General features: G+C 37.9%; 1 protein-coding gene across 3 annotated transcripts in view; it reads right to left on the bottom strand.

The window, feature by feature from the left end:
* The window catches only part of POU1F1 (POU class 1 homeobox 1), an 82,909-nt gene that overhangs the window by 6,448 nt on the left and 48,810 nt on the right, over nt 1-27,651 (bottom strand). The window contains exons 1-6 of one of the 3 annotated variants that reach the window (XM_048960975.1): nt 11,055-12,680; nt 8,789-8,938; nt 7,518-7,635; nt 5,178-5,419; nt 2,910-3,074; nt 1,412-1,472 (exon numbers count right to left, since the gene is read on the bottom strand). In XM_048960975.1, coding sequence (XP_048816932.1) covers nt 1,412-1,472; nt 2,910-3,074; nt 5,178-5,419; nt 7,518-7,635; nt 8,789-8,938; nt 11,055-11,196 — 878 coding nt within the window. In that variant the 5' untranslated portion in view covers nt 11,197-12,680. Of the gene's footprint in view, nt 1-1,411; nt 1,473-2,909; nt 3,075-5,177; nt 5,420-7,517; nt 7,636-8,788; nt 8,939-11,054; nt 12,681-27,651 lie in introns of those variants that run through there. The other 2 variants (XM_048960983.1, XM_048960988.1) reach the window with 2 other exon arrangements.

Below are 27,651 nucleotides of genomic sequence, written 5' to 3'. Positions count from 1 at the left end.
CTTGATTTCCTCAGCAATTGTGATAAAGCAAGAACAGCAAATCCTATAACGTTAGTGGAAAAATCTTCAGGAGGCTTCTCTAGATCTTGGGAAACACCTGAACAGAGTTGCTCTGAAATCACAGCTGTGTAGGTCATAGTGGGTAAGGGTCTGGCACAGTCCTTTCTCACTTGAAGAGAAGCTGAGGATGGCCTTCCATGAGTAAAGTTTTGTCCCTAGTGAGGTGCTGTGATTAGCAAATGAGCAATGAAGCATTTTACATTCCCTGTTCACTCCTAGCTGAAAAGCATCCTCTTCTGGATCTAGTTTGAAAGACTAAGAAAGAATTCATATCTTCATTTTATTTCTTATATCAAAGGCAATATAATTCAAAAAAGCAAAGCTCAAGTTGAATATGTAAGAGAAGAAAGTATGAGTTGTCACTGTGGGGCTCAGATTGAGTGGCTACAGAGCAGCCTATATCTCTGGGAGATGGCATTGCACAGAGGATGTGATTGCTATTCAAAGAACAGGCACTTTGCTGCAAGAGGTAGAGCCTCGCAGTGCTAAGTTTGTACCCTAAAGTGGCCAAATCCCCTTTCTATGGAAGAATGCTGCAGCTACTTGGAGGCCCCCCCTGGAGTGAATTCTTCTTCACCAACAATTACAAGAGTCTAGGATACTGAAAACAAAATGGTGTACCTCACCATCTCTTGTGTCATGTTCTTTGTTTTCCTTATTTGGTAATTGTATTTCTATGATTAATTACCGGCCTACTTAATTTCTGTATGGATTTGAGGCTAGACAGGTGGTAGGTGTTGGCTACCTGAGATGAAAAAAATAACGGGAGAAGAAAGTTCCCTAGCAACTCAACTCTCTCTCTCTCTCTCTTTTTTTCTTTTTTTTTTTTGATACAGCTCAAGAAAATGCTTCCTTAGGAACTCTAAGGAATTAAGGAATCCAGCAGCAGAGAACAGAGGTGGAGATCCACTATCACCTGTAAAATATGCCCTCAGATGTCCCAGATATTAATTTCCCGGAAAATCATGCAAGTTCATTTGAAATGATGTAGAACTTTCCATAAACAAAACAAAAACAAACAAACAAACAAACAAACAAACAAACAAACAAGGGTGGCCTGCACTTATTTCCTGTATCAAAATTGTAAAACTGGGTCAGAATCGGAATGCTTTTTCACATGGAAGTATGTTGTCATATTTTGAGAAGTCTCTAATGGGGAAATGTGTTGTACTTGGAGCCCATTGGGGTTTCATAGGGAGGTGTGTTCTTATTTTTCACTGAAATGTTTCAAAATAGTTTATCCTTCATTAGCTATTCACAAATAGAAAACAACGCTTTGATTTCAACCCCCCAAAATGAAACCTCTTAGCTAAAAGCATTTCTAACATGTAACCCCATAAATATGTATAACCTTATGGTGGTTCTGCGCTTCCTCTTCCTCTCGTTCACGCCAACTTTTTCATTGTATAAAGCTGTATTAAAAACAAAACAAACAAAAACAAAAGAGCAGTTAACTTCCACAGGGGAGGGAAACTGCATGCAGTCATCACTGGAAAAAAAAGTTTGCCTTTGTTTGAAGACAGAAGAAAGTGTAACAGGCAATACTACTGAATAAGGAGAATAAGTATAGCTCTGCACCACAGAGTTATACTTTTTACTTTAAGAGTCTTGGTCATTTCAACTCCAGCTGAAAATGGTTATAAGCAAAAGCAGCATGCCAGTGGTAAAGCTGCAATAGCACTGGCTCTGCTTCTATGCCCACGTACATGGGGAGACGTGTCACTCCACTGATTTTACATACTTTCCTCATCATTAGCAGCAGGATGCAACCTGGATCCATTTCCATACCCATCAGCTATTTCACTGTCTTCAGAAATACAGCTCTGCCTTCCATCCCATTTATTCATCCCCCCCCGCCCTTGCTTTCTAGAGCAAGGTTGCTTTTCCTTACTGTGCAGCTTACGCCTTCACCAGTGCTAACAAAGTCAGCAGCTGCTACACACTGCAAACACCTTACAAGTAATTCTTACAGTGTGCTGACCACATTAGGAGAGTTTCTGGTTTCATTTGGTTCAAAGGAAACTGAACTGCATGGCAGAAGCAGCTGCTTAACAATGTTTCCTACTGTTGAATGTAATGGCAAATCCAAAAGGCAGTATTAAATCTCTTTCTTCCTGTTCTGGGTGAGTGCTGCACAGCGGCAGACCTGGCTTTCTCAGTCACCTCCAGGCATGCCACTGCCCCTCATCTCAATTCAGTCTCAATGAATTCAGATGAAAAGGCTGTCCCTTAAAATGACCTGTTTCCTTTATATCAGCCAACCTGTTCTCAATCAGCTTAGCCCAGGGAACCTCAGAACTCTCTACTCATAGAAATTAACTGGGCAAATGGAAGGGAATCCTCTAGCAGCAAAAAGATCACATTAAAAAAAAATAATCTCTATGCCATACTATTTTTCTTCAGGGCTTTAAAGAGCACTGCCTCAGCTGAACATGAATTCTGCACCCCATGCCCACATCTTAAATGCTAGGCACTTGCAGGAAGTCCTCTGCTAGTGAAGAAATCCAGTTCAGTGCTGCATGGGCTGCCCTGCAGATCCTAAAGTAGAGGTAATGACTATGAGTACAGGAATGGAACTAGCTCACTGCAATAAGACTGAAGAAAATGACTTCCAGCAAGCAAGTGGTGTTTCTGCAGTTCTGTAGTCTCCATGCCTTATAGTTTTGCCCCTCCAAATATTTTTTGCTCACCCAAAAAAAACAAAATTTAATACATGCCATCAACACACCTTAATATCTAAAGCTAGTAAAGCAAAACTCTCAGTTTATGGAAGGCACATATTAGTCCTTCAAAGTATTTATAGGATTGTGATCTACTTGCAGTAAATACATAGAGGATTTCAATTCTACCTCCCACTTGTTCCGCTTCTTCCAGCCACTTGGACAGTATTGATTTCAGTTTGCATGCATTCTTAAAGCTCAGCTGCAAGTTCTCAAAGCGGCAAATGGTAGTTTGACTGAATTCGGAGCCGTGCACAGCAGCCAGTGCTTCACCAACGTTGGTTTGTGTATAACCTGTCAAAATTAAGAGGAAAAAGTCACTCCAGATCTTTCTACAGAAGGTGACCGTTCTTGAGCCACTGAGTCCTTCATTGTGGACTCTTAGGAACCTGGTGTTCCTGTGGTGCATGCACTCAGCACTGGTAAGGCCACATCTCGAGTATTGTGTTCAGTTTTGGACCTTTCACTACAAGTCTTTGAGGCTCTGGAGTGTGTCCAGAGAAGGGCAGCAAAGCTGGTGTGGGGTGGTGTGGGGTTTGCAGCACAAGTCTTATGGGGAGCAGCTGAGGGAACTGGGATTGTTCAGTCTGGAGGAGAGGAGACTCAGAGGAGACCTTATCACTCTCTACAGTTGCTTGAAAAGAGGTGGTGGCGTGGTGGGAGTCAGCCTGTTCTCCCAGGTAACAGCAATAGGACAAGAGGTAACGTTCTCATGTTGCACCAGGAAAGGTTCAGGTTGGCTGTTATGGAAAATCTATTCTCAGAAAGAGAGATCAGGTGATGGCACAGGCTGCTTAGGGAGGTGGTGGAGTCATCATCTGTGGAAGAGTCCAAGAATCATGTGGATGTGGCACTGAGGGACATAGTGGGCACAGTGGGGATGGGTTGGTGCTTGGACTGGGTGATTTTGGTGTTTCCAGCCTTAGAGATTCTATGATTCTGTGATCATTTTGTAGAGGTCCTGGGCTGACTTTCATTTCACCTTAGGCTGTGCCCAGCCTTCTGCTAATTTCATAAGTTTTACATCTCTGTGATTAGGGATCTCAGAAATATCCAGATCCCATACATTTCTGTAGGTGATGCGGTGGCATTAAGCTACTCCTTGTCAGCCCTGCTGGTCTCCTGTTATCTGTTCTGGTGGCTGTACTTTACTAACAGTCACTGAGGACCCCATTCAGTGCACCAATCAATCTGTCTTGTCTTCCTGCCTGCCTACATCTGAGCCAGGATGCGTACAATCTTTTTAGATGCCAAATATCTCACAGGGCTCCTTTTTGCTTCCTGTTTGACTGCACTAACTGTGTTTCTTGGTCCCAGATCCACAGCCCATTTTAACTCTGTCTTCTCTCATAAAGTTCAACCTCAGATCAGTTTTCCTCTGCAAATTACATTTTTCCCACTAACACAGTAAGCTCAGCCTCACCACCTCTGAGCCATTTGTTTACATCAGAGCAACTTTTGCCCCCTCACAAATTACTGCATCAAGATGCAGTAATAATTATAGTGATTAATAGTGTGGGGTCCAGATAATCTTTCCTGTGCTGCATTTGACACTAAATACATGATACACAACAAAACTACCTAGGTTACAGATTTTATTTTAAAATATAAATTTCTGCTTTAGTCCTTATTTTTATACTGCAAAGTGGAACACAAGAGATTTCTAGCGGTTGAGATAAGACATAGGTATCTGTAACAAACATGTAAATTTTTTTCACATTTATAAAGTTGATTTTTTGTAGAAGGGTGCCCTAAAATTGTAATGATACAATATAATTTTATAAGCAATAGCATCAAAATAGTAGTATTTTGTTTGGAGTACCCAATATTCAGCTCACCAGAGACCCACCAATGCAGTTCATCTCACATCATCCTTACTATTTATCAGGCAGCATCTGGTGCTGTGGCACCAGAAAATAAAACAGGAAGAAAAGTTTCCTTCTGGTGTGAAATATTTTCCACGGATGTCATCCATCTTGCATACTGAAGTGACACTGCACCACCTTGTGTGATGGAGCACTTCATGGGGAAAGGAATGGGTACAAAAGATCAGCTCATGGGCTGCTCTCAGCTGCAGAAAATCTGAAACTATATGAAATAACATACCTGCTACTGAATGGAACTTAATGAACAAGAATAAATTTTGTTTGCTCTTGTGAACAAGACAAATAATTCATAAAGAAGGAATATTTAAAGTTACCTTTGGCACACTAAGATGCTAAATGCTGACATTTATTAATTCTTCTCAAGTTTTCTAGGAATGGAGAAAGTTAGTCAGACCAGGAGGATTAAAGTTATGATGAGACAAGTGCATGGCCCAGACCATAAAATATTTAGAAATAATAGGTATCTCCTTGGAAATTTTCAGCCTTTTGTTGGCTGGCTAAAAGCACATACCGAGTTTAATTCTCCGCAGTTTGAATTCATTAGCAAATTTCTCCAGTTCCCTGATTTCAGGGGAATCCATGTCGACGGGCTCTTCCACAGACTTGCTTTTCCTGCGGAATTCCTGCTTGAAGTCTGAAGCTGTGGGGTCATCACTGAGGAGGGTCTGGTGCATGGGTGTGAAGCTGTGGCCCAGGGCACAAGAGCTGGCACTCAGGGCATGCTCAGGGAACTTATAAAGGCAAGGAGTCAGGCTACCTGAGCAAAACCCAAAAGAAAACTAAATATTAGTTATTCTGCAACACTATAAAAAATGTGCCTTTGTAATCTCATAGCCAAAGATTGTAACATTTTTTTTTTTGTAACATGTGTGAAAGGCTTTGCAAGAGAGATGATAAGGATCTTCCACAAGACCCAGTCTTTCTCTTGTCCCCTTATACAAAAGCAGAACAACATCTACTTTCTCATACCACAGCCATCCCATTGCATGCACAAATTGTGACATAATCAAATTAGATGGCAGTCCAGATTCCAACAAACACTAATCCAGACATAATGTCCAGACCAGATACTATGTAGGTCAATCTGAATGTAATGCCTCCTATTTATTTCCACAGACACTGTAACAGAGCATAGTAACACTACTTGGTAGAGCAAATTCTCAGTTACAAGATACTAGTTTTCAGCATACTCACCTCCATTAGCTATGCATTTTCTCCAGTGATGAACAATAGCCTCTATGTCAAACTAATAGAAATCTGCACCAGCAGAAGTGACCCACTATTTCACAGCTACTCTGATGATGTCATTGCTAGGAAAATGTTGTCTATGCAGCCCATCTTCCATCAACCCAAACAGATGGAAGTCAAAAGACTCCAAATGCAGACTAAATGTTCGGAGGAGACTGATGATGTGCTCCACAGTCTTCAAACTGGCATGGGGCTTGGCATTGTTGTGTTGCAAGAGGAGGTTGTTTTCTTCTCTGGCCTGCTCTGGAAGTTCAAGCCTTCAGCTTAGTCAGTGTCATCAGCGTTTCAGGAAATCCAGAAAGATCCCCCCTTTACTATCCCAAAAGACAGTGAACATCACTTTGCCTTCTGAGGACAGAAACTTGAACATTTTATTCAATGGCGAATTCATATTACCACTCCACAGACTACTGTTTGGACTGGCTTGTAGTGGTGACACCACACCTCATCATTAGTAATGATGCCATCAAGGAAACTGTCACTTTCAGCCCAGTATTAGTTCAATAGGTCCTGACAAATCCACTTGTGATGTTCATTCTATTTCGGTGTGAACATTCACGGGACTCAACAGTCACAAACTGTGCTCTATTCCAACATTGGCACTGTCATTTCCAATGCATTGAAGCTGATGTTCAGCTCCATACACAGCTTCCTGGTCATAATCTGCCAATTCATGAAGATGAGCCGACCAAGACTCTCTTCATTTTGTGGTGTGATAGCTGTGTGTGACCATCCAGAACATTCCTTGTCTTTCATGTCACTGTCCCTACTGCTGAAATGTACCACCCACTGCCTCACTGTGCTCACATCCACTGTTTGGTCTTCATAAACATTCAGCAAGCATTGATGAATGTCAGTGTGTGCCATTTTTTCCTCATGGAAAAATTCAGTGTCACACTTTTCCTTCATAACTTCCATGTTGGACATCATTTATTAGACTTTCCCTCTGCTGCCATCTATCACCTGGTGGGAAGGTTCAGCCTCTACTGCCATACCATCAACATCTGCTTCTGACATCATGGGCCAACATAATAAAACAGGAGACATTACTTTCAGAACAGCCCTTATGTTTTGGTAAGGTTTAGGTAAGGTTTAATATAAGATTTTTTTTTAGGAAAACCCAGAGAAAAACAGTGACCATTCTAGCTTAAAAATATATTGCTTAAGGATAGAGCTACCTTGTGCTACTTTTTGTTCATGCTTATCAGTCTTAACAAGGAGATTCAGTCAGAGTGAAAGCTCTTTTTTTGCTAGGTATTGCACCTATATAGAAAGAATTTCTAACCTGAAGGAGATGAAGCATACTTATTAGGAAGAAACTAGAAGTATGAACCCTCCTTAGTGTTACCTGAAATGAATGGCAACATCTAAGTCCCCAGGAAATCCTCAATTTTCTAAATGACACAAACATTTGCAGCAGAACTCAGAGCTTCATTAGCAACCCCTCCACATTCCTCCTCTACTTGTTTTCTTTACTGCTCTGATAGCTGTCTTTAGTATTAGAGGTTCTACCCCATTGGAATACATTATACATTTCGCACAGGAAATCCACGAAAGAGATTTTTCCAAGGAATAAGAGGAAATACAAGAAAAAGAGAAAGACTTGCTTTGCAAAGTGCTGACACCATTTACTACATTGGGATGTGGCATGCTGCATGTTTGTAAGATGCGACTCTGGGAGAGACTTGCTGATAGCATCTCTGGAGTTGCAGGCTTGATGCCTAGAGACAAAGAAGGATATTAAAGGAAAGAAAGGAGTAAGATGAAGATGCATTTATTTTGGAACAAAACAAAATAAACTTCTGAGCAATACCTGTTTTTAATATCTATTGTTTAATACCTATGGATTTTACCTGGGGATCTGAACAATGCAACAGATGTGAATTTATCCATGAGATGAGAACTTCTGAATATTTGCACTACTCTCTGTCTCTAAGAAGTCCCTATGCAGATATATTCATTCATGCTGATTTACTGTAGTATTTTCATCAATCTTAAGTGAAATCAAACATGGAGTTTGATCTGGATTATCTTCAAGTAACATTTATCTTCTGGGTTGCATGTTAATTTGGCTCTAGACACTGTTTCACTGAAGGCTATTTAAAATTGCACACAGTAACTTCATTTAGCCTAGGATGTGACTGGGACGCTAGCATACCTTTAAATGTAAAAATACATGATCATCTGTATGAATGTAATTTATACTGCCTTATAGGATTTGGAAAATCATACACTGACTGAAAGTGTTTCTGGCTTTAAAGGCTATCCCAATGTCTTTAAATTAGTAAAAATTATAAGAATAAGAAAATAACTTTCAATTGTAGCTCTCTGTTTCTAACCTTGATCCTAAATTTTGTTGGAATTAAATACAGGTTAGTGCTCATTGGTACTACTTACTATGATTCTATACACACTAAGTCATCTTAGGTACAGAATATTTGCCTTGATCTTCATGACAGAAATATGGCAGCTAAAAGTAGCTTCAGCAAACATTGTGTAGATTCATTGCTTTGCCTTTTCTCATACGATTCTGGTATTTGGAGACAAAAGAAATAGTAGGCTCCAGGACCATAGATATTGGTAACAACCCCATATATCAGATAAGTCATTCCTAATCCCTCAAAAGGAAAAGTGGACATAGGTAAGTGAAAAGAGCATCGCTGTCCCCGTCTTAAAGAAAGAAGTAAGACACAGAGTGATGTGCTGAGATACAGAGGTTTAAGTTTAAGACACTGAACCCTACTTTGCTAACCTCTTTTGTAGCACCTTAACTCCAGTCCTGTCTTTAAGCAACTCTTTTGAACTTATTCATCTAAAGGAGAGCTGACCAAACTCATTATGCTAATAGTTCATTCAGTTGAGGCTGCCTCTTACCTGTCATCACCCCATAGGTAGAGGGTTGATTTCCATAGTGACAGGAGGGCACAGAGTAGTGAAGTCCTGCTGGCACGTTTCCCGAAGTCATCACAGCAAAATGGAGTTGGGAACATTTAGGAGTTTGTATCAAAGACAAAACAGACGGGACTGGTAAGAAAACGCATGAGGATTCAAGATACATCCTTTCAGTTCAGAGGTAGACAGTATCCTTGTATCTAGTTCTCCTGCAAACATTAATTCTAGGACATAACCATCTGGCAATCTCTGGGAAGCGAAAGCCAGCAGTTTATAGATCAGTAAGATGAAGAGATAGGTATTTCAGGTCTATGCTCAGTAACCTCCCAGTACCTGACGAATCAGACAATTTTTTGTTCAATGCAAAATACATGGTTGTGTTCCTTGTGTAAGTAGGCAACAGAAATATACAGTGCCCTGCAACAACTGTTGTAAAGAGTAATATTGTAAACTCATATTTGTGAACGTGAAAACCTGAACTTCAGAGCACACATTCAACTTGTTCAGATCAATATGATTAATTAGGGATTAGTATCTGTTTTTTAGAACAGTGATCAGAACTGTAAAATGCCATTTACACATTTACGCATACAAATGCTACTGGAACAGTCATACCTGTACAACTATAAGTTCATCTAAAAGAGAGATTGAATTAATAATACCCATGCATGCTGAGCAACGCAACTTTTCTTTTGAAATAATATCTAGGAGTTTACTTGTAGGTACTTGTTTTTCTATTATTTCATAATCCAAAATCAATATAATTGTTATGCTTAAAAATTGCCGTTTTCAACTGACTAATAAAGATTTAACACAAGGTAGGGAGGAAGATGCTATTTGAATGTAATAATATCAACTTAACTGCAGAGAGGATACTGCAGAATATTAGTTTGTGATATAGTATAATTCTTGAACAGAAGTATACTCTATTTAAGAATACAGGATTATTACACGCTGTTTAATGAATTTCTACATTTAAGTTACGTCATTATTCAAAATTCTCCTGTTTCTACTCTTTTGCACAAGTTTGCTTTATCTGTTTCCACCAAAATGTTATTATTTAATGCAATTTCTGGATCCACATATGAAATTCCGTAAGCTTACTCATTGTAAATGGCACCCTCAGTCACTTCTGTTCTCAGATGGTCACCTGCTAGATGTGAGGCTGTGAAGAGAATTCTACTGATAACACTGGTCCCTGAGTTTTAACTACAAAGTATGGAAAACCTAAAACACACCTGTGAATGTTTTTTGTAGCTCTACCAGTCACCACATATATTTTTTGTAGTTCAAGATGGATAAATAAACAATCTAGAAAATACTGCTATGACACAGATAAGTTATTATGGCCTCAAAAAAAAATTTAATTCTGTTATTCCCTACTACAGCCACTATCCAACAATTGTGTTAGGATATTTTGAGCTTCGTGCCTGGAGAATGAGATTGCATTATGTATTACTGATGCTCAGTTTTCACTATTTACATGCTTTTTCATATTGTTAAAATATTTTATTTCCGATGCACTTCAGCAAACGGATTCTTTTTGGGATTTTGAGTAAAGCTCTTACCTTACCTTTATGTAGATTCAAATAAAGCAAAACTATTTATATTCCTGAGAGTTTTCAGTAGCTTCTGTATTGCTGAATACCACTTCTGAAGTTCTGAGGCTGCAAAAAAACTATCTCCCTGTCTCTGACAGTTTATTGTTTAAATGCAATTATTTGGATTATTCACACAAACAAAAATTTCTGTCACCAGTTTTGAACATTAGATGTTATTTTATTCAGGAGGTAATTAGGTTTTTTTTTCCCTCTTCTTGGAAGCCCTCACAATTAATATTACACCTGTTTTAAATGTGTTTTCTGTCTAAAGTAATTTATGTCATCAAAATTTGTGGTTGCACAGAAAACAAACTTTTAATTATTTACATGACATCAGTGAAGACTATGTAGGCACAAAAAAATGTCAGCATTAAACCTGTTCTGAGTTATTGTAATGACAGCTGACTTTAGCCTAATATTTTAATAAGCTGGGAGAAAGCTAAAATTTGACTGAAATGCAAACATTTAGAGTGTTCCTGATTTACACATGATGCAGCTTTATGAAAATGCTTCCACTCTGAAGTAGTTTCAGACTCACATAACACCGATATCAAACACTTCAAATACCGTAAAACTTGATGCACACATATCATCTAAAAGCACTACAAATGAGCGTTACAGAGAGCAATATTATTTTTAAAAAGTACCTGTGGAGACAACACTGGTCGCATGGTTAGAAACGGGCAGGCACTCTGCTGCGCTGTGATGCATTATCAGAGGCAGGGAGGGAGAAGAGTCAGAATTCAAGGGTACAAAATTGTCGGATGAAGCAAACGCTTGGCAAGTCATGCCCTCAAACAGGTGAAAGGCAAAGAGCCACCCTTCCCCGTTTTCTAACTGATCAGGTCCTGATCGATTAATGGCAGCTCCAACTCTATTCCAGTGTTTGCACTTGTATATACATATACAGAAGGACTCCAGAGAACAGGGAGGTCGTGTGCAGGTATTTATACCACTAGAAAATCCCTTTATCCATTTTAATGTTCTTTTCCCAGCAATATTGCTGTCCTGCTATAGAGCCTCCTTCCTTCCCACACAAACACAATACATGTCCAATTAGCGGGGGAGAAGAAGAGGGAAACCAGAGACATGATTTGACAAATATATTCAATTAGGTCTTTTGTAAAGAACAATGACCAGAAAAAAAATATATAAAAACTTTGTCTCCAAAGTCGGTAGCCATCAGACAGGTACGTTTAATACTAAGTAGGTTTCCACAGTTAACACCTGCCCCCAGAATCTCATCCATACAATTGTGTGGAAGACAACCTGGCTGAGAGCTCAATCAAAAGTCTGCAGAAGTCAAGAGTCATAGCAAAATACTCCAAGTTAACTTAATTCCCAGCAGTTACGCGTTGATCACTTGTCTTGTCATACAAGTATAAACAGGAGATGCACAATATGAGGCAAGAGGAAGCTGCTGAGAAGATAGCTTTACTTAAGCAAGATCTGCTAAATATTTATCTAACATAAACTCTTGAAAAAGCCCATAGTAATACATAAAATTCATTTACAACTCCTATTGTTAATTTATATTGCCACTGCATCTACAGTCTCATCCAGAGTGTTCTAGCCTTTATTGTTCTAGATAATGAGTAAAAGCAGAATATTTTTTTAAAAAATGAATCACTGTTTCAATAATTTGCTATCACGAGACTGGAATGACTTCAGAGTAGTAAAGAGCATTCATATTAACCTGTAAATGATGAAAAATCACTGCAGTACCCCAGAGTCACATACTGTATGTGTATGACAGGCTAAAAAAAATGAAGCAGATGGTCCATTTCATTTACTTTATTGTTTAGGAGGTAAAATGCATTGATTTGAATTATTTTCTTGTACTTATTTTTTTTTTTTTAACTACAGGTAGTCGGAACATAAAGATGGCAATACCTTGAGTGTAAGCCTTCTTTAGTATTCCAAACTGGTTCAAATACCTGAATTAGGATTCTGCTGGAACAGACTTCACATATGTTGCATAGGAGAGAAAATATATTTTATTGGGTTTTTCGTTGTGTTTTTTTTTTTTTCAGGTAGACTTCTCGACATTATCTGTTAATGTATTTTTTGAAAGGCTGTGTTTATGAGTGCTGAGAAATTTCAGAATTATAGCATATAGCAAATCACATATGTGATTTAGCAGTGGTGAAGCTATGTTTATAACCACTATCCATGTATGCACTTCTACATTTCAAAATTTACAAAAACTTTGAAGTAATAATAATGACATTATGGAAGATAATGCCAACAAATGAAATGCCATTTGTATTAGTTTGGGCTTGGCTCTATGCATATTAAAGTCTGTGGGCTGATGAGCACATTGACTAATGAATGAGAACTGAGCCTTAAAGTCTAGCATTTCATTCAGCTGAGCATGTATTTGAAACACATGAAATTTTCAGATCAGGGCATTGCACAGAAGGAAACTAAGGCAAAGTCAACAGCGCTGACGTTGTTTTTAACACCTTACAAATAGCTCTGAAACAGTATTTCCCTCTTATGACGTAAATAATTTCTTAGCTCCAATGGTAGATCTTGGCACACTTACCAAAATGCTATACATAACAGAAAGTCTATAAACTGCAAAATTTCTGTTGGAAACTCACAGATAAATGCAGAGAAGCTGTGGCTTGTAGCCAAGTGAAAGATGGAGCTCACTGCCAGATTTCATTTCTTCTTGAGATCAGGAGACCTACTTAGTCTTTGATCTTTAGAGACATGCAGAGCTTGTTAGGTGTCAGTAGCTTCACGAGGGGTATTGATCCACAGAAACTTGGAAAAAGGAAGTACGCGCAACCAGCAATCTTGAGAAATGGAACTTATCATTAGAGCAAGTAAAGAGTTGTTTTGTAACACCAACCCAAACACCTTCTCAAATAAATTTGCCATTTCACCACAGTGTTGTGTACCATAATGTGGAATTACTTTGATTTCTATAATGTGTTCACGTCACATTGCAAACTTCTTGCTACATCCAACAACTTGCTTATTTCTATTTTAATTTCTTCATTAAGATTGTGCCGTTAGCCATATTTTCTTTAGTTATTTGATGGCATTTTTGAGATTCTTAAATAGCTAGACTAGGTATTTGACAAATTTTACATTCATCAGACAGAGCAATAGAAGTCACTTCCTACAAAAATAGAACGTCTCTTAAAGCTTTACTACAGTCCTCTGTTGCTGTAGCTGTGAAGTCTGTTACTATTTTTGTTCTGCCAAGAAGAATCCCTTGATGGTGAAGCCCTAACATGTTAGCCATGCTCAGCTGTTTGCTTGATTTCAGATTCACTTAAACAAAATTACTCTATGACTCTGTAATTTCATCGTCAGCTTTAAATTCTCTCTGACAGGAGATGTATTTTGCCAGCATTTGCTGATCCTAGCCCATCTCCTATCTGGATCTGCAGTAACAGATACTCTTCTGATAGTTTAAGGAGGTCATGGGGTCAGACGGATCTGAAAAGGGCCTCCTGACTGCCACACTGACATTTCAGAAAACCGTGCCAGGGTTTTGCCCAATGACATTATCACAGGAAGTGTCCAAGACCAGATTGGGTGATGCTCTGTGTAACATGGTCTAGTGAAAGTGTTTCTGCTCATGGCAGGAAGGTAAGAAAAAGATTGTCTTCAGGATCTCTTCCAACACAAATCACTCTGTGATTCTAAGATACTCAGTTCTGGCCAGAAGAATCATAGAATCATAGAATCACCAAGGTTAGAAAAGACCTACAGAATCATCCAGATCAACATCCATCTATCACCAATAGTTCTCACTAAACTATGTCCCTCAACAGAACATCTAAATGTTCCTTGAACATGCTAATAATAAGCAAAAGGGGTGATATAGGGCTCTTCTCCTGTGTCAAAAAGGAAGAAGAGTTTGGGGCTGGGAAGTACCAAGATTCAACTGAGAGCAGTTTCTCCCCTCTGACTACACTCATGGAAGACCCAAGCTCTTCCAGGCTGGTAGAACACAAATTGAAGACGCAGAGTCATGGTTTTTAGTTTGATTTTCAATCTTAATCTCACAGGACTGTAAAGACTTCCCGAAGCACACTCTTTTCTTCTCAGAATTATCAGGATGTGACAACTATCTACAGTCTTAGAGCAGAAACACCCCATTTCACTTCATTATATCACTTACATCTGTCTGTTCTCCAAACTGCATTCTTTGGACAGATCTCAAGGTGGAAGATAGAACTGTATGAATTACTACTATCCTCGCAAATCTGAAACAGCATCTGAATCTCAGCACTCAGCAACAAGTTTGGGAAGATCATGGCAACTTGAATGAATGTGTCCTTTTCTGATAAGATAATACTTAATAAATAAGAAAGGCTTCACTGGACAATCCGAAATGGACCACATAATATACCTGGAAGTCATTATCACCCAGAGAGGCTTTCATTTACAGGTTGTCATCAAGGATTTAAAAATGAAAGAATTATCATTCAGCTGTTTCAGACCTGCAGCCACCAACCAAAAGAGTTTTTCTCTTCCTCACCCTTTGTTACACTTACGAGTGTTATAAAAACATGAAGGTAGGGTTCTGCCCTGAGACACAGACCTCATTCTCCAACAGGATTTTGGTAAGACATTGGTACATATACCAGTAAAGCCCATCTGCCCTATTCTGAATCTGCAGTTGAAATTAGTCTTCTGAGTGGCTATTATTTCTATAAGGAGCACTAGAGAAAATAAAGATTTTAATGATAAGCATCTTTTACCCTGTCCATTATGGGATAATACAGAAATCACCTTCATTTATTTCCTTAAATGATCTTTAATGTTTACTTCATGACAGAAGACTGGCTTTTTTCCCCCTGTATCTATTCCTGACTGGATCTCAAAATACTGAAGAGAGCTTTCAGAAGCCCTTTAAAGTTTATGTTTAGACAGACATTACATCATTTGATTTCATTGCAGAAAGGTTGTTTCACATGGTTTTCTCAGCTCAGAGGTAGCTTTTCTTCTGTAAATTCTCAGGATTGGCTATCAGCAAAAGCCCCATCATTTTGCTTCAGAGGAGCACAGTTTCTCTGGGCCCAAGAGACAGACACATGCTGATTAACATCGTGGAGTTTCCTCCTCACCTTTGCCAAGCACTGCATCATTGCAAAGGAAACCAGACAAGTGCGGGTCTCAGCAGCATCATTCATTCTTTTGTTTTCTTGGGTCTCCAAGACCTCCTACTGAATAATATACACATGTTGGAAACTCCTCTTTAGTTGCCCGGAGAACATGCATAACTACAAATACCTTCAAGGAGAAAATGCTAACTGATGTTTCTACGTGATGGGGAATCTACCTGTAAATCCTGCCTGCTTTATCCGCCTGTGGGAGCCTGTTGGAAATTCTGTACTACAGAAAAGCTTCAGATATAAGGCTTGTTTAAACTAAGAGCTTGTAGAGTTGGAAGTCTCTGCAAACATAATCACAATACTCCTGAGCTTGAAACATGATGCTTTAAAATAATCACCTATATGCACATTTACACTATGGAGAGGCATACATTTACACATATCAACAATGCATTCCTGAAAAACTCCGTTTCTTTGGAAAGTAACCTTCACTGCTGCTTTTCCTATCCCTGTGTCCACTCAGGAACTGTAAACACTTGACCTCTGGGCTTTCTGCTTGCAGAATGAGGAATGCCAATGGTAGGTGCTGTCAGTGTGAGATGGAAGTACTGAGCATCACCAGAAAGGCAAGCCTGTGATAGATTTCAGCATACCTTAGACTATAAGCATTTAATATATCAGAATACAAACAAACTTCAGTGATATAATCACATATACTTCAGCATTTTTGAAAGATTTTTATACTTTCAGTAGTTTACAACTGCTCTATAGTTCTGCAAGTTTACACAGCACTTCCCCAGAATTTTACTATCCAGAAAGATCTTTTACTGAAATCACTATATATATGTGTGCCAATAAGATACTAAATAGAAAGAAGGCTACCATAGATTCAAGGTTTACTTCCTACACAGTAAAGGAGAAAGACATCTCTAAGTACAAACCCTGTGCACAGGAAAAAAAAGATCTTCTAAAATGTCAATTGACTGTCAGTGTACACGCCATGGATGGTTTCATCCACAGATGATGGGGAATAAGGATTACAAATTATCATGGAAGACACTTTCCCAGGGACTAGCACAAAGCAATTCACTTCTAAAGATACATAGAAGGCTTATCAGGTCTTGCTGCCAAATTCTGGCTCACTGGAGTCTGAGTGAAAAACATGTGTAATTGCATTACAGCAAACAATAGCCTTAAAGACCAATTTAAAGCAAGCGAGGTGTCTAGCTAAAGAGCAAAAAGAAAGTAAGATTATTTGTTTCTCCAAGCCACCTGTCCTTACATTAGTTCGTCCCCACTGAAAAGATCCTCTGAACGTGCAGCACAGGCATGATCTGTTACCTACAGGGAGCGGCGGTGTTCCCACGGCTCTCAGAGAACAACTGAACACTGCTATGGAGCATCCTAATCTACATTTAGGCTGGCAGATAAGACATGCAAACTTAAATAACACAGATTCACAAGTTCTACTGGTATGCTCTGTGCTCCCAGTTAGTCTAATATATTACATATGTTGCACACAGGTTACTGCAGAGAGAGACCCTGCAGCTGCATGGCAGTGAATCGTAGGATCGTAGAATGACTTGGGTTGGAAGGGACCTCAGGGATCATCATGTTCCAACACCACTGCTACAGGCAGGGTTTCCAGCCCCTAAATCAAGTACTAAATCAGATTGTCAGCCCATGTCCCTTACATTGTAATTTCAGTGAAAGCAGTGTGGCAACAGGCTACAAACTGCCAGGACTGGACCCAGCCAGAGGACTAATACCAGCCATCAGTTTAGCCAAGTATGTGCAAAAGAAGATATAGTTAACATCTCTAATAATTAATGTACTACCACTAGTAAAAATTTAACATTTGTTAAAGGCCAAGTTTAGATTTCAGATGTATAATGGTTGACTCATTTTCAGTTAATTCAGAACTGCATCCAACTTCCTCTTCAGTAGCAAAATTCTATCTTTCCAAGTAGTTTTTAATTTGATAAGGTTTTCAAGTTATTCTTTTCCAAGTGACCTTTTTCTAATTTTCTTACATTATTTTGGAAAGCATGCCTGTAATACCAGGAAGCTTTTATCATGTAAACCAGGCCTTTGCTATGGTATGCAGATCATTAGTCTTTTCCCAGTGTCGTTTTTTGTATTACAAAACATTGTATCCTTGTAAAATAAGATATATTAAGTATGACACTTCTTTAGATTTGTAAGTAATTTACATATATACTTATACATAAATATGTTACTTTTATATGTATCCAAATAAATACAAAACATTGTTTTCACAAAAGCTTTTGTGAATACAAACATGCATTGAATATGGTAGATACCCACATCTGTGCCTGCTGCATAGTAAAATGATTGGAAAACCCTAACATTTAAAAGGTATACAGCATAGAAATGAATTCTAACCACTTGTACTTTAGTGTCTCCTCATAGATCCCAAAATGCTTTAGAACAAATGAAACATTTATATGTCCCCTGATTCTTAGTTTATATATCACTAGCAAAACAGTTTCTTCCCAGATACAAAGTTAATAATAAAAAAGGCAGAAAGTGAAAAAAAAAAAAAGTCAGCACAACAAAGAAAAAAACACACACTCAAAATAAAAAATACACCAAAAAAGAACAATAAATGATGAAGAATTGATCATGTCTAGGTTTGAAATGCTATAGACATGTCCCTTTATCCCCTGAAGAGACAAAGCAACCAAGTGCAAAGGGGCTAGTTGAAGCACATTTGAGCAAACTATGTATTTTAAATGAGTCAGAAGTAACAGAGGAAGCTTGGCAGAATAAATCTGCTAGCCCAGATCCCTGAATTAGTTAAACTCTCTCCAGAAAGTGCTTTGGAACCATTATATACCCCATATCTATCATCCAAGTATCTACTGACGCAGTACTGCAACTCATCAAACATTACTTAAGTCTCAAGACCATGTCATCTAATCTAATCTCTGCACCTTCACTATAAATTAGTCCATTTATATTTAAATATTACAGGCTCTATTAGAAAAGCTGTGGTTTAATTGTCAGTACAAAGCTTTCCTCTATCCAAAGTGCACAGATCTACTGAAGAGAACTTTTTTCAGTAACTAGTCTTATATTATGTTTTTGAGTTGTAAATAATGAAAACAAACAAATCCCCAGGTATTTATCTCAAAATAATTTTTCACCTCACAGATCTCCAAAACAAAAACCAAATATTTTTAATAATGAGAGAAGGAACTGAAGACTAGCATCACTATCTTTATAGGATTTCAGAATTTTTTTTCTAGCAGTCAAATATTCTGAAAAGATCAGAGTAATCCTGAAGGTTTGAATGCTCTTTCCCGGATTTTTATCATAGTATCATAAATGTTGGAAAGATCAATAACATAATCTATTCTAACCATCATCTGTGACTCCTTACATGTTAATGTAAGTTACTGAGTTAATGAAATTAAACCAAATACCAGAGAAACTTCAGTGGTTTAGACGCTTATTGTAAGCTACCATTAATTTCATATGATATACAGCCAGAGGTGTGCCTCCTATGCCCATGTCTCTCTAGTGTGAAAGGACTTTAATAGATAACAACTGAAATTACATTCTGATAGTCTGATTAATATTTCTTCCGTTGCTCAGTGCTATTGGACACCAGGCAATTTTAAAGTAATGGGAAATATATGGAATAAAGATCAATTTCAAACCTCAATTTTTTCTTCTTCAATCCCCCTCTGATATGTTCACCCATTTCCCTCATCCATCCTGTGCTGCCTGTTCCTATTCTGCAGTCCTTCCTTGCTATGTGCCCTATGACTTATATCCAATTACATTTGAATGGCTGACCAACAAACTGTTAAGCACTTTTCACATATAAAGTCATTTCAAAACTAAAACCAGAATGATAGCATGTTCAATTGCAACAGTTTTCAAATAAAACAACAAACTTCTTTAATTCAGTTATTACTCATAACAAAATTGATATGTTTATGTGGGATCTTTCAGCTTTAATGATCACCAAGATTTTCAGAAACAATTACACTAAAGGCCTCATCTAATGCTCTGGGCATCTTCAAAAATCTTTTATAAATACTTGAGATCGTATTTTTTTATAACATTTTTGGGAGCTGCATTAGAAAATACATTTATAGATTTTTTTAATCAGCAGTATATGGAATAATATATTTAATGGAATAAAACGTAGCAGGAAAGTTTCCTATACAAACTGTAACATAAAACATTCATACTTTTGGGATTAATCCAAATTTGTGATAATTTGGATAGTCTTGACAGGACTCCAGTGTTACTTAGTAAGACTTACAGCAGTAAAGACATAAAATTGAAGTAAAGGTGAAGTTTGTGGATTTTTATAATTTAATTTGAATCTTCTAAGGTTACTGCCTTTTATTTTTTAAAACAACCCTAACATTTTAGCTCATAGTTTACACAAATACATTTTTCTCTTATGTACTAAGATAGCTATAATGGTCATGCTTCATCCCAAAAAATTACATATATTCAGCTGAGCTCAGTCTCTTTAAAATGACAGATATAAGTAAGTCATAAAAGCAAAACTGGACTCTGAAATAAATGAAAAAATTAGGGTCAGATTTTTATATCCTCACTGAGCACATTAAGCAGTAAATGCTCCCAAAATACTCCAGGAAACACTACTCAGTACAAGTACAGCCAGAAAGGTCTGCTCTAAATTGGAATTTCTAATTTTCTAAAACGATTAGTAATGAGAACTCAATTATCTCTGCATTCACAGAGCCAAGTGATAAAATAATGCTGCTTTCTTTCAATATCAGTATAAAATAAAGGGCATCAGGTTGTTAAAAAAAATCAATACCTAAAAGAGATTATTATATGAACTCCCAGAAAATCCTTGTCATTTATATTCATATCTGAACTTTGCCTGCACACACTGCATTGATGAATATTAGTGCATTAGATAGACAAACATCATCAGCTCAACATGGTCAGTAGTTTTGAGTTTCATTACCAAACAAAACATCCTGCAAGCAAAGTGATTTCATTAGCATATTCAAACCACCGACTGGCTCTGTCTGAAGGTCATTTGAAATTATTTGAAATATGAGACAGTTTTAATTCTGAAATCTCAAATAATGTTTAAAATTTATTATTCTTCTGGAACATAAATAATAACCCCCAATAAAAATTAATCCGTACGACTTGATTAATCATTATCCAACAGTGATAAACCTGGAAGGTGTACCTTCACGGTAAAGGAATAACCATCATGGTATAGCACCACCTCACCCTTCAATATCTCCACTTATCTAAAGTCTATTGTCTTACCTATTGTCCCCAGAGGTGTTGCTTGAAATTTATAGGTGAGAAAGCCAAAGTGTTAAGTAAAATCAATGGCCAACATTGGGACAGCAGCCAGATCTGTCAACTTACATTTTGGTCAATGCTTCACTTATAAAACTGTACAGCTTTTAAACGTATTTCCATGCCATAGGGGAAAGTCTGAAATGGCTCCCTAAATCAATATAAGTATTCAAAAATTCCATTTACATTTTCCACAGTGAGACCGCGGGCAAAAGACCACGTTTGTCCAGCCTCCAAATTCAGAAGCCATCATCTAAGTTATGGGCTGGTTCAGTCTCCACATGAGTAGGCAGGGAGGAGATCTGTCCACCTATTCTGCCTTCACTTGTAAGTGTGAATTTCATTTTTTTTGTTAGTGGGGAATAAAATGATCTCCTTCATATAAAGACCCCCTCTTTAATTATTGCTCAGGCAAAAGTAGGAAAGTGAAAATCTTCCCAAAATAAACACAACTAAACTCAAACAATAGTAGTGAAGTAATTGGAATAAACAAACAGCATGGGACTATGAGAGTCATTTATTGTCTTAAAGTGTTCAAATAAATTTCCTTCTCTTCGCGGTGAGCATTTTAATGCATCTGGTTGGAATTATATTAACAGCTTTATCACAGAATCACTGCTCTTGTAACTAGCACCCAGATTTCCTTTTAAAATCCCTACCAAGAAGAACAGTGTTTCTGGGCTGGGAGGCTGGCACAACGGGGCTTGAAAATTTCCTCTTAAATCAACGTACTGCATTTTAATCTGACAGTGGATACATGTAACATCTGTGGAGATGCTTCTCACTGTACTGGCAAGTGAGCTGCCTGAAGGAGCAGGTATTTAAACATAATACTGAGCCACTTACCAAGAGATAAACAAGCATAACTCAAACCTGTATGTGACAGGGGAAGTGACAGTGCTTCCTTACAGAGCATAACTCCAGGCAAAGGTAAACCTAAGCTTAGCTTAGGTTTTGATGTTTGATGTTTGAAATCCATTCTTTCTTTCATGCTTGGGCCAAAAGAGGTGGATTTCTCCCCATCCAGAACAGTCAAGCACTCCCCAGGCTACAATTCCACAGCTTTTGCAAGAATCTTGAAAAGAATTTTAAGGATCCACCCAGGTGCTGCTGTTTTTCTTCACCTGCTAATTTCATCTTGGGACTGAACAGTGGCTGCAGAAGCTCAGCTTTTAAGAAGTCTCCATTAGGACATTCTTCTTATAGATGCTTTAAGTCAGAAGACATCCATAGTTTGCACTATAAAACAGCTTAGGGACTTGCAGTAACATAGCACCTGAGCACCTGACTGAGCTATCCTTGTTACTGTTCACTGCAGGGGACTTGCACTGGATGGCCTTTAACAGTTCCTTTCAACTAAATGATCCTATGATTCTATGAAATGGAAACTTTCAGAAGGAAAGATGAAGCAAGCACAAAAAGGAGGTACGAAAACAGCATGTCTGAGTTTTAATATGGTCTTCAGGACTACACTAATAATGGTGCTGCATCCCCACTATGAATTATATTCACAGCCGCAGTTGTGGACTTCAACAATTAAATGAAGAACAGAAATGGAAAATGCAATTTTTGCTGACCTTTTTGTAACATAATCCAGTATACATCACAAGCAACACCACAAGCCATGAATCTATGTGAAATATGTTACCCTGCAAAATGCAATCTGGTTGAGTCCATCTTCCCAACACCCTTTGGTTAACCAAATGGATGAGGAAATCATCTCTTCTGTTTTCTTGTGACTTGTTTTTGTTGTTTGCCTTTTCTTTTCAGACTGTGCATCTCCACAGTGGATTTTTTAAATTTAATTTGAGTCTTCCAAGGTTCCTCTAGCTTGAAACTGCTAATTTGTTTTTCTAAGCCACCTCCTCTTAGTTCACTCAAGCACACTGTGCAAAATCACTTTCATCAGGGGGCAGCATCATTTTCTTGTCCAGTAACACTTAAAGCTACTACCTAAGCAAAAAAAAAATATATAAAATAAGGAGCTGGCATATCTAAAAGATAGCCAATTTTACCACAGTTTCTCTGCTAGTTGACATTTACCAGAAGCAGATTATAGCAACACAAAATCTAGTTACTGTTGATTTTATTAGCAATAAATGTATTTCTTCCACAACTTTCCTGTGGGTTGTCTCAGCCCAACCGAATCCCTACCTTCTCCACAGGCTTCCTTACATCTGAATAAATACCAGTTTTCAATTTCCAGCCTAGCTGGTTTTGCTTAGAAAAGCTGGTGATTTATCCAACTACTCCTGCCTGAGCACACACAGGAAGATGCCTTTATCAGAGTGCTCATCTCTGTCCCAGAGCACTGAGCACAAGACAACTTTCCAAAAGCAATGGAAAAAAAAACAAGTTTGATTCTTTAGCATCCCTCTCCTAGCATGAGTCATAGTTCCTGATACTTGTTCTGCTATACAGCTTCCACAGAGACTGTCAGACAAGCAACCTGTGTGATGAATTAAGCCTCTCCAGTGAAATTCTATCACTCTCAGCAACTGTTTTATAGCACCTGGAAACAAATTAGCTGAGTGTTCACAAAAACCTTTAACAAAGATAACTAAGAAATATGGCATTACAGAAAAAACATACTTTGCTATTAATGTCTGTGATAACCTATCATCTCCACACAGCAAGCACAATACCTGAGCAGAAGATCTCCACAAAGCCATCTCTTAATCTTTTTCTTAATCCAATGCTCAGGCTCATCTTCATGTTTGCAAAACATAACCACTTGTTCTTTTTTCCCCAAACTGCTGAAAGCACGTCCATGTCATCAGCAGAACATTCTTCTAAATGAATAGCAAGATGTATTCCCAACACCAAGCCATTTTTCAAGAGGCAATAAACTTTATATAGAGAATAAATAAATTTATAAAATGAATACTTCATATCTCAAGAGAGAACTAATTGATATTACTAACTGCCTCCACCTGTCCAAGGATTTTATTAATAGCTTAGCTTTAAATAATCATCCTTAGCTAATGACTGCTTATTCAATTTTCACTATTTTCTCAGTGGTTAAAAATAATATAAAACATCACGGCATAACGTCAGGTGATGTTTGCTTCAAAAGAATCAACTGTAGTAAAAGATAATAGAAAGGAGATGTGCACATAGGGAACTATTTGTTGTATAAGTTAGAAATAGGTAAGACATTATTTTGCTATTTGTTTGGATTCAGGAACATAAACAACTCAGTACGATTTGCTGTGTTCTTACATTAAACCACATGTTAAAAAGTAAGATTACTGACCTCATAATAACTATGGTGACATTCTTGGTGCTGAGTGTGGACCTGATTTCTTCTTCCTATGAATTTTCAGAAGGGAACTTCCACAAGACAAGAATTTTTCCATGATCAGGAATCATTAAGTAAGCATGGGAAATCCTGGGGCAAAAATAGCAAAATGTTATAGTATATATTTGATTATATACAGATACAGACATGTTTTTCAACTTTGCTTTACAAAAAAAGAGCTGATTGCATGCTTATATCACTGACCGAAATAAAAAGCTTCTTAGTATCCACACAGACTCTTTGAGAATCAGTATTTCTTGAATACAATTTGAAATAATGCCATTCACTTCTGGTTTTAGAGAAAAATAATATTAAAATCTTCCATTTCAAAAAGTTGCCACGTTTTAGCAAGTTGCAGGTGGGATTGTAGAGTTTCTACAGTCTGTTCCAAATTTCACATAACCTCAAACAGCATCCTACACTTTGGGAAACTTTGGGAAGGTTAATATTGGAACATGTATTTAAACATGGAATAAATGGTCCCCCTTGGATCAATTAGAAGAAAGTGAATGTTGTAAAAGCTGGACAATGGTCTGGTTCAAACATATCAGCTAGTTCCACTGTCCTCAGCTGCCTACCTGGACTTCTACTGAGAAGAAATGCTTTTCAGATGTTTTTTTTGCAGAACAGTGTGACTGCTTTTAAACATTTCCCTGTTTTTATTAATAGTGCCTAAATAAGTCTACAACTTTCTCTCGCCTGAAATTTGGAACATACATTGTGATAACTTTGTGAGTTAGTGTATATTTCAACCCATTTCTGTGTTTTCTAACAGTGAATGCTGTTGAATATTTTAAAAACAATACCTGCAAACATATTTAAAAGAAAAAAGTAAAGCTTGGTTTGGTCTCCAAGTGCAATCTTTGAATGAATTGTGCAGAACACAAAATTTCCTTACTGATTGAATGATCACAGATCTCACCATATTTACTTAGCATCCTCCTATTTCCAGTTTTCTAATGTAAATGGCACATGTATTTAAATTTAGGCCCTCAGAAACACTGCAAATCTCCAATTTTTATAAGATTACATGTATATACATATATATGTTCTGAATAAAATAGCCACAAACACCACCAGTTATTCAAAGCAGTCAATAAAATAAGGGGAGATGCTCAGATACAGTAAAAGGCCATCTTTATAGAGGTTATGCATAAGTGGACATGTGCAAAAGATAAACCTCCACACCAAATACCTTCAAAAACGCATGTTAATTAGGGCTGAATGAAGTAAACTGAAGCATTAAAAAAATGATTGCCTGTATTTTTTCTTAGTAATTGAATAATAAAGGAGCAATAAAACTGACTTGAGATCTGTCTTTCATACTGTGAAGTAGCTGGCATCATTTGGTATGTCTTGAATACCAAATTTTACAAACACACTGAATTTTTTCCATTAAAAAATAGCATAAAAATGAATCAGATATTACAGTCTCTACATTGTACCCTTTTCATAGCACTGGCTTGAGTTTTTGGCACACCAAAAATCAAAAGCAGTTTCTTTGTTGCAGGAGGCATTTTGTATCCATAGCCAAACTAAAGCTGTGCATACATTAACACATTAATAGAAAATTCAATGTTCTCTTCTATGCCGGCTTTATTTTGTTTGTTTATTTGTGTGGTGGTTTTTGTTTGTTTGTTTGTCTGCTTTTTTGTTCTATAGAGAGCCACTGAGATTTTAGTTGTATGTTTGCAACATTACCATTTTCACTTTAGAAAAACAGGATTAAACAATTAGCAAATTTGCAATGCTCAAAACCAATCAGATAATGTAACATTTAATTACAGGCTGGTCTCATTTTAATTTTATTTCAGCTTAATATTTCAGATATAAATAATAAGCTCCTTTAACCATGCCAGCATGTACTGACTCCACACAGCTGAAATGGCAGTCCTGAGTTGTTGCAAGCTTCTCTACAGAATTTAGATCAGCATCCACCAAAAAATGGCAGTCAGAAATGGTATCTTGGATCACCCAAATTCCTGACTTTTTGTTTTAACCGTGTCTCTCAACTCTTCTATCCCAATATAACACATACTAGTGTGAATGCTCCTCTCTCATAGAGATCCACAGTCTGAAAGAGGAGTTACAAACTTTGGGCACAAACGAAGAGGCTTGATGGTGTAGCTCAGGTTCTCCTGCTTATCCAGTGGCAGTTCTCAATTTGAGCCTCACTGCTGACAGCAGGGACAAGCATTAGGTCACATTAGCAGTGAGCAAGAATAAATCTTGGCACTGCCACTCTTGTGCAGCCCCACTTTCTACAGTAAGCTTTGCCATCTTAAACAGCTATGATCTCTTGTTCCTATTTCTGATCCTTGAATGAAAAGCTATGATTTTTAATTCAAATGAATTGTCATTCAAGCAAACGTAACACACTTGGGCTTACTCCTTCCTACCCATCTAGATGGGAGCACATGCAGCACATGCACCTGGAGCAAATGACTTGCTCTGAAAGCTCAGAAATCACTACTAGATTTAATAAGCTACAAGGGCAACTCTTGAGCCGTGAGTGGGTTGCTGGGGGCTTCAACTCTCTGAATAGCCTTATTCATTGCCTTTAAAAGTGGGTCGCTTATTTCCAGAGCTTAGCAGCCTGGGACCAAAGCTTGAGGATGACTGTACTTCACTGGTGAAATGCATGAAGACACTAAGATACAGTCTTCAGAAGCGTTAGGCCTTAATTGGTAGCTATTTAGCCTGCTTTCAAAGGTATTTCATCCACGTTCAGTGAAGAAGAGAGAGATATGCCTTCCCACAGTCTCTTAAAATACAGGTGTGAGTACACAGCATTCTCCTGTGTCCAGCTGCAAGGTCATCCTTATCCCTTCCTTTTAACTTCCCTCCTCTTAAATCAGTTAAGATGCTGAATGCTCTAAGCCAGACCTGAAGCATTTTATAGCTGCAGACACTTCTTACTTGCCAAGCACTGAGACGTACAAGGGGACTGTGATTCCTGCCACAGTACCAGCCATGTGATATGTGCTACTACATCACAATGCATCTATGTTGATCTACAGCTCTGCTGGTAGTGTACCCCCTCCTGTGTGATATTCCTTATGCACACTCACCTGCTTTTCCAGGCAGAGTGGTAATCTTTGCTTGTATTGTTCGTATCTAAGTCCTGAGGAGAGCTGTTCCTCCCGAGAGGGGAAGCAGGACAAATGACAGAATCCTGTTCTGACAAATTATTTCATTACTTTCTGTTACCAATGACCTTAAGCTGTGCGTGTGGAAGTTCAGGTTGGATATTATGAAAAATTCCTTCTCAGAAAGAGAAGTCAGGCAGTGGCACAGGCTGCCCAGGGAAGTGGAGGAGTCACCATCCCTGCAGGTGTTCAAGAACCATGTGGATGTGGCACTAAGGGATGTGGTTAGTGGCGTGATGGGGATGGTGGTTAGAATGGATAATCTTAGAGGTCTTTCCAACCTTAATCATTCTATGGTTCTAACAAAGACATCCTTATTACAAGCAAATCAAAGTGACTGTCTATTTCAGCTTAGGTACACCTTCTATCTGCAAAG

This window comes from Lagopus muta, chromosome 1, assembly GCF_023343835.1.
Source record: "Lagopus muta isolate bLagMut1 chromosome 1, bLagMut1 primary, whole genome shotgun sequence".
Lineage (NCBI taxonomy): Eukaryota > Metazoa > Chordata > Aves > Galliformes > Phasianidae > Lagopus > Lagopus muta.
Note: the sequence above shows the minus strand (reverse complement) of the source record. Positions and strands in the feature narration are given on the sequence as shown.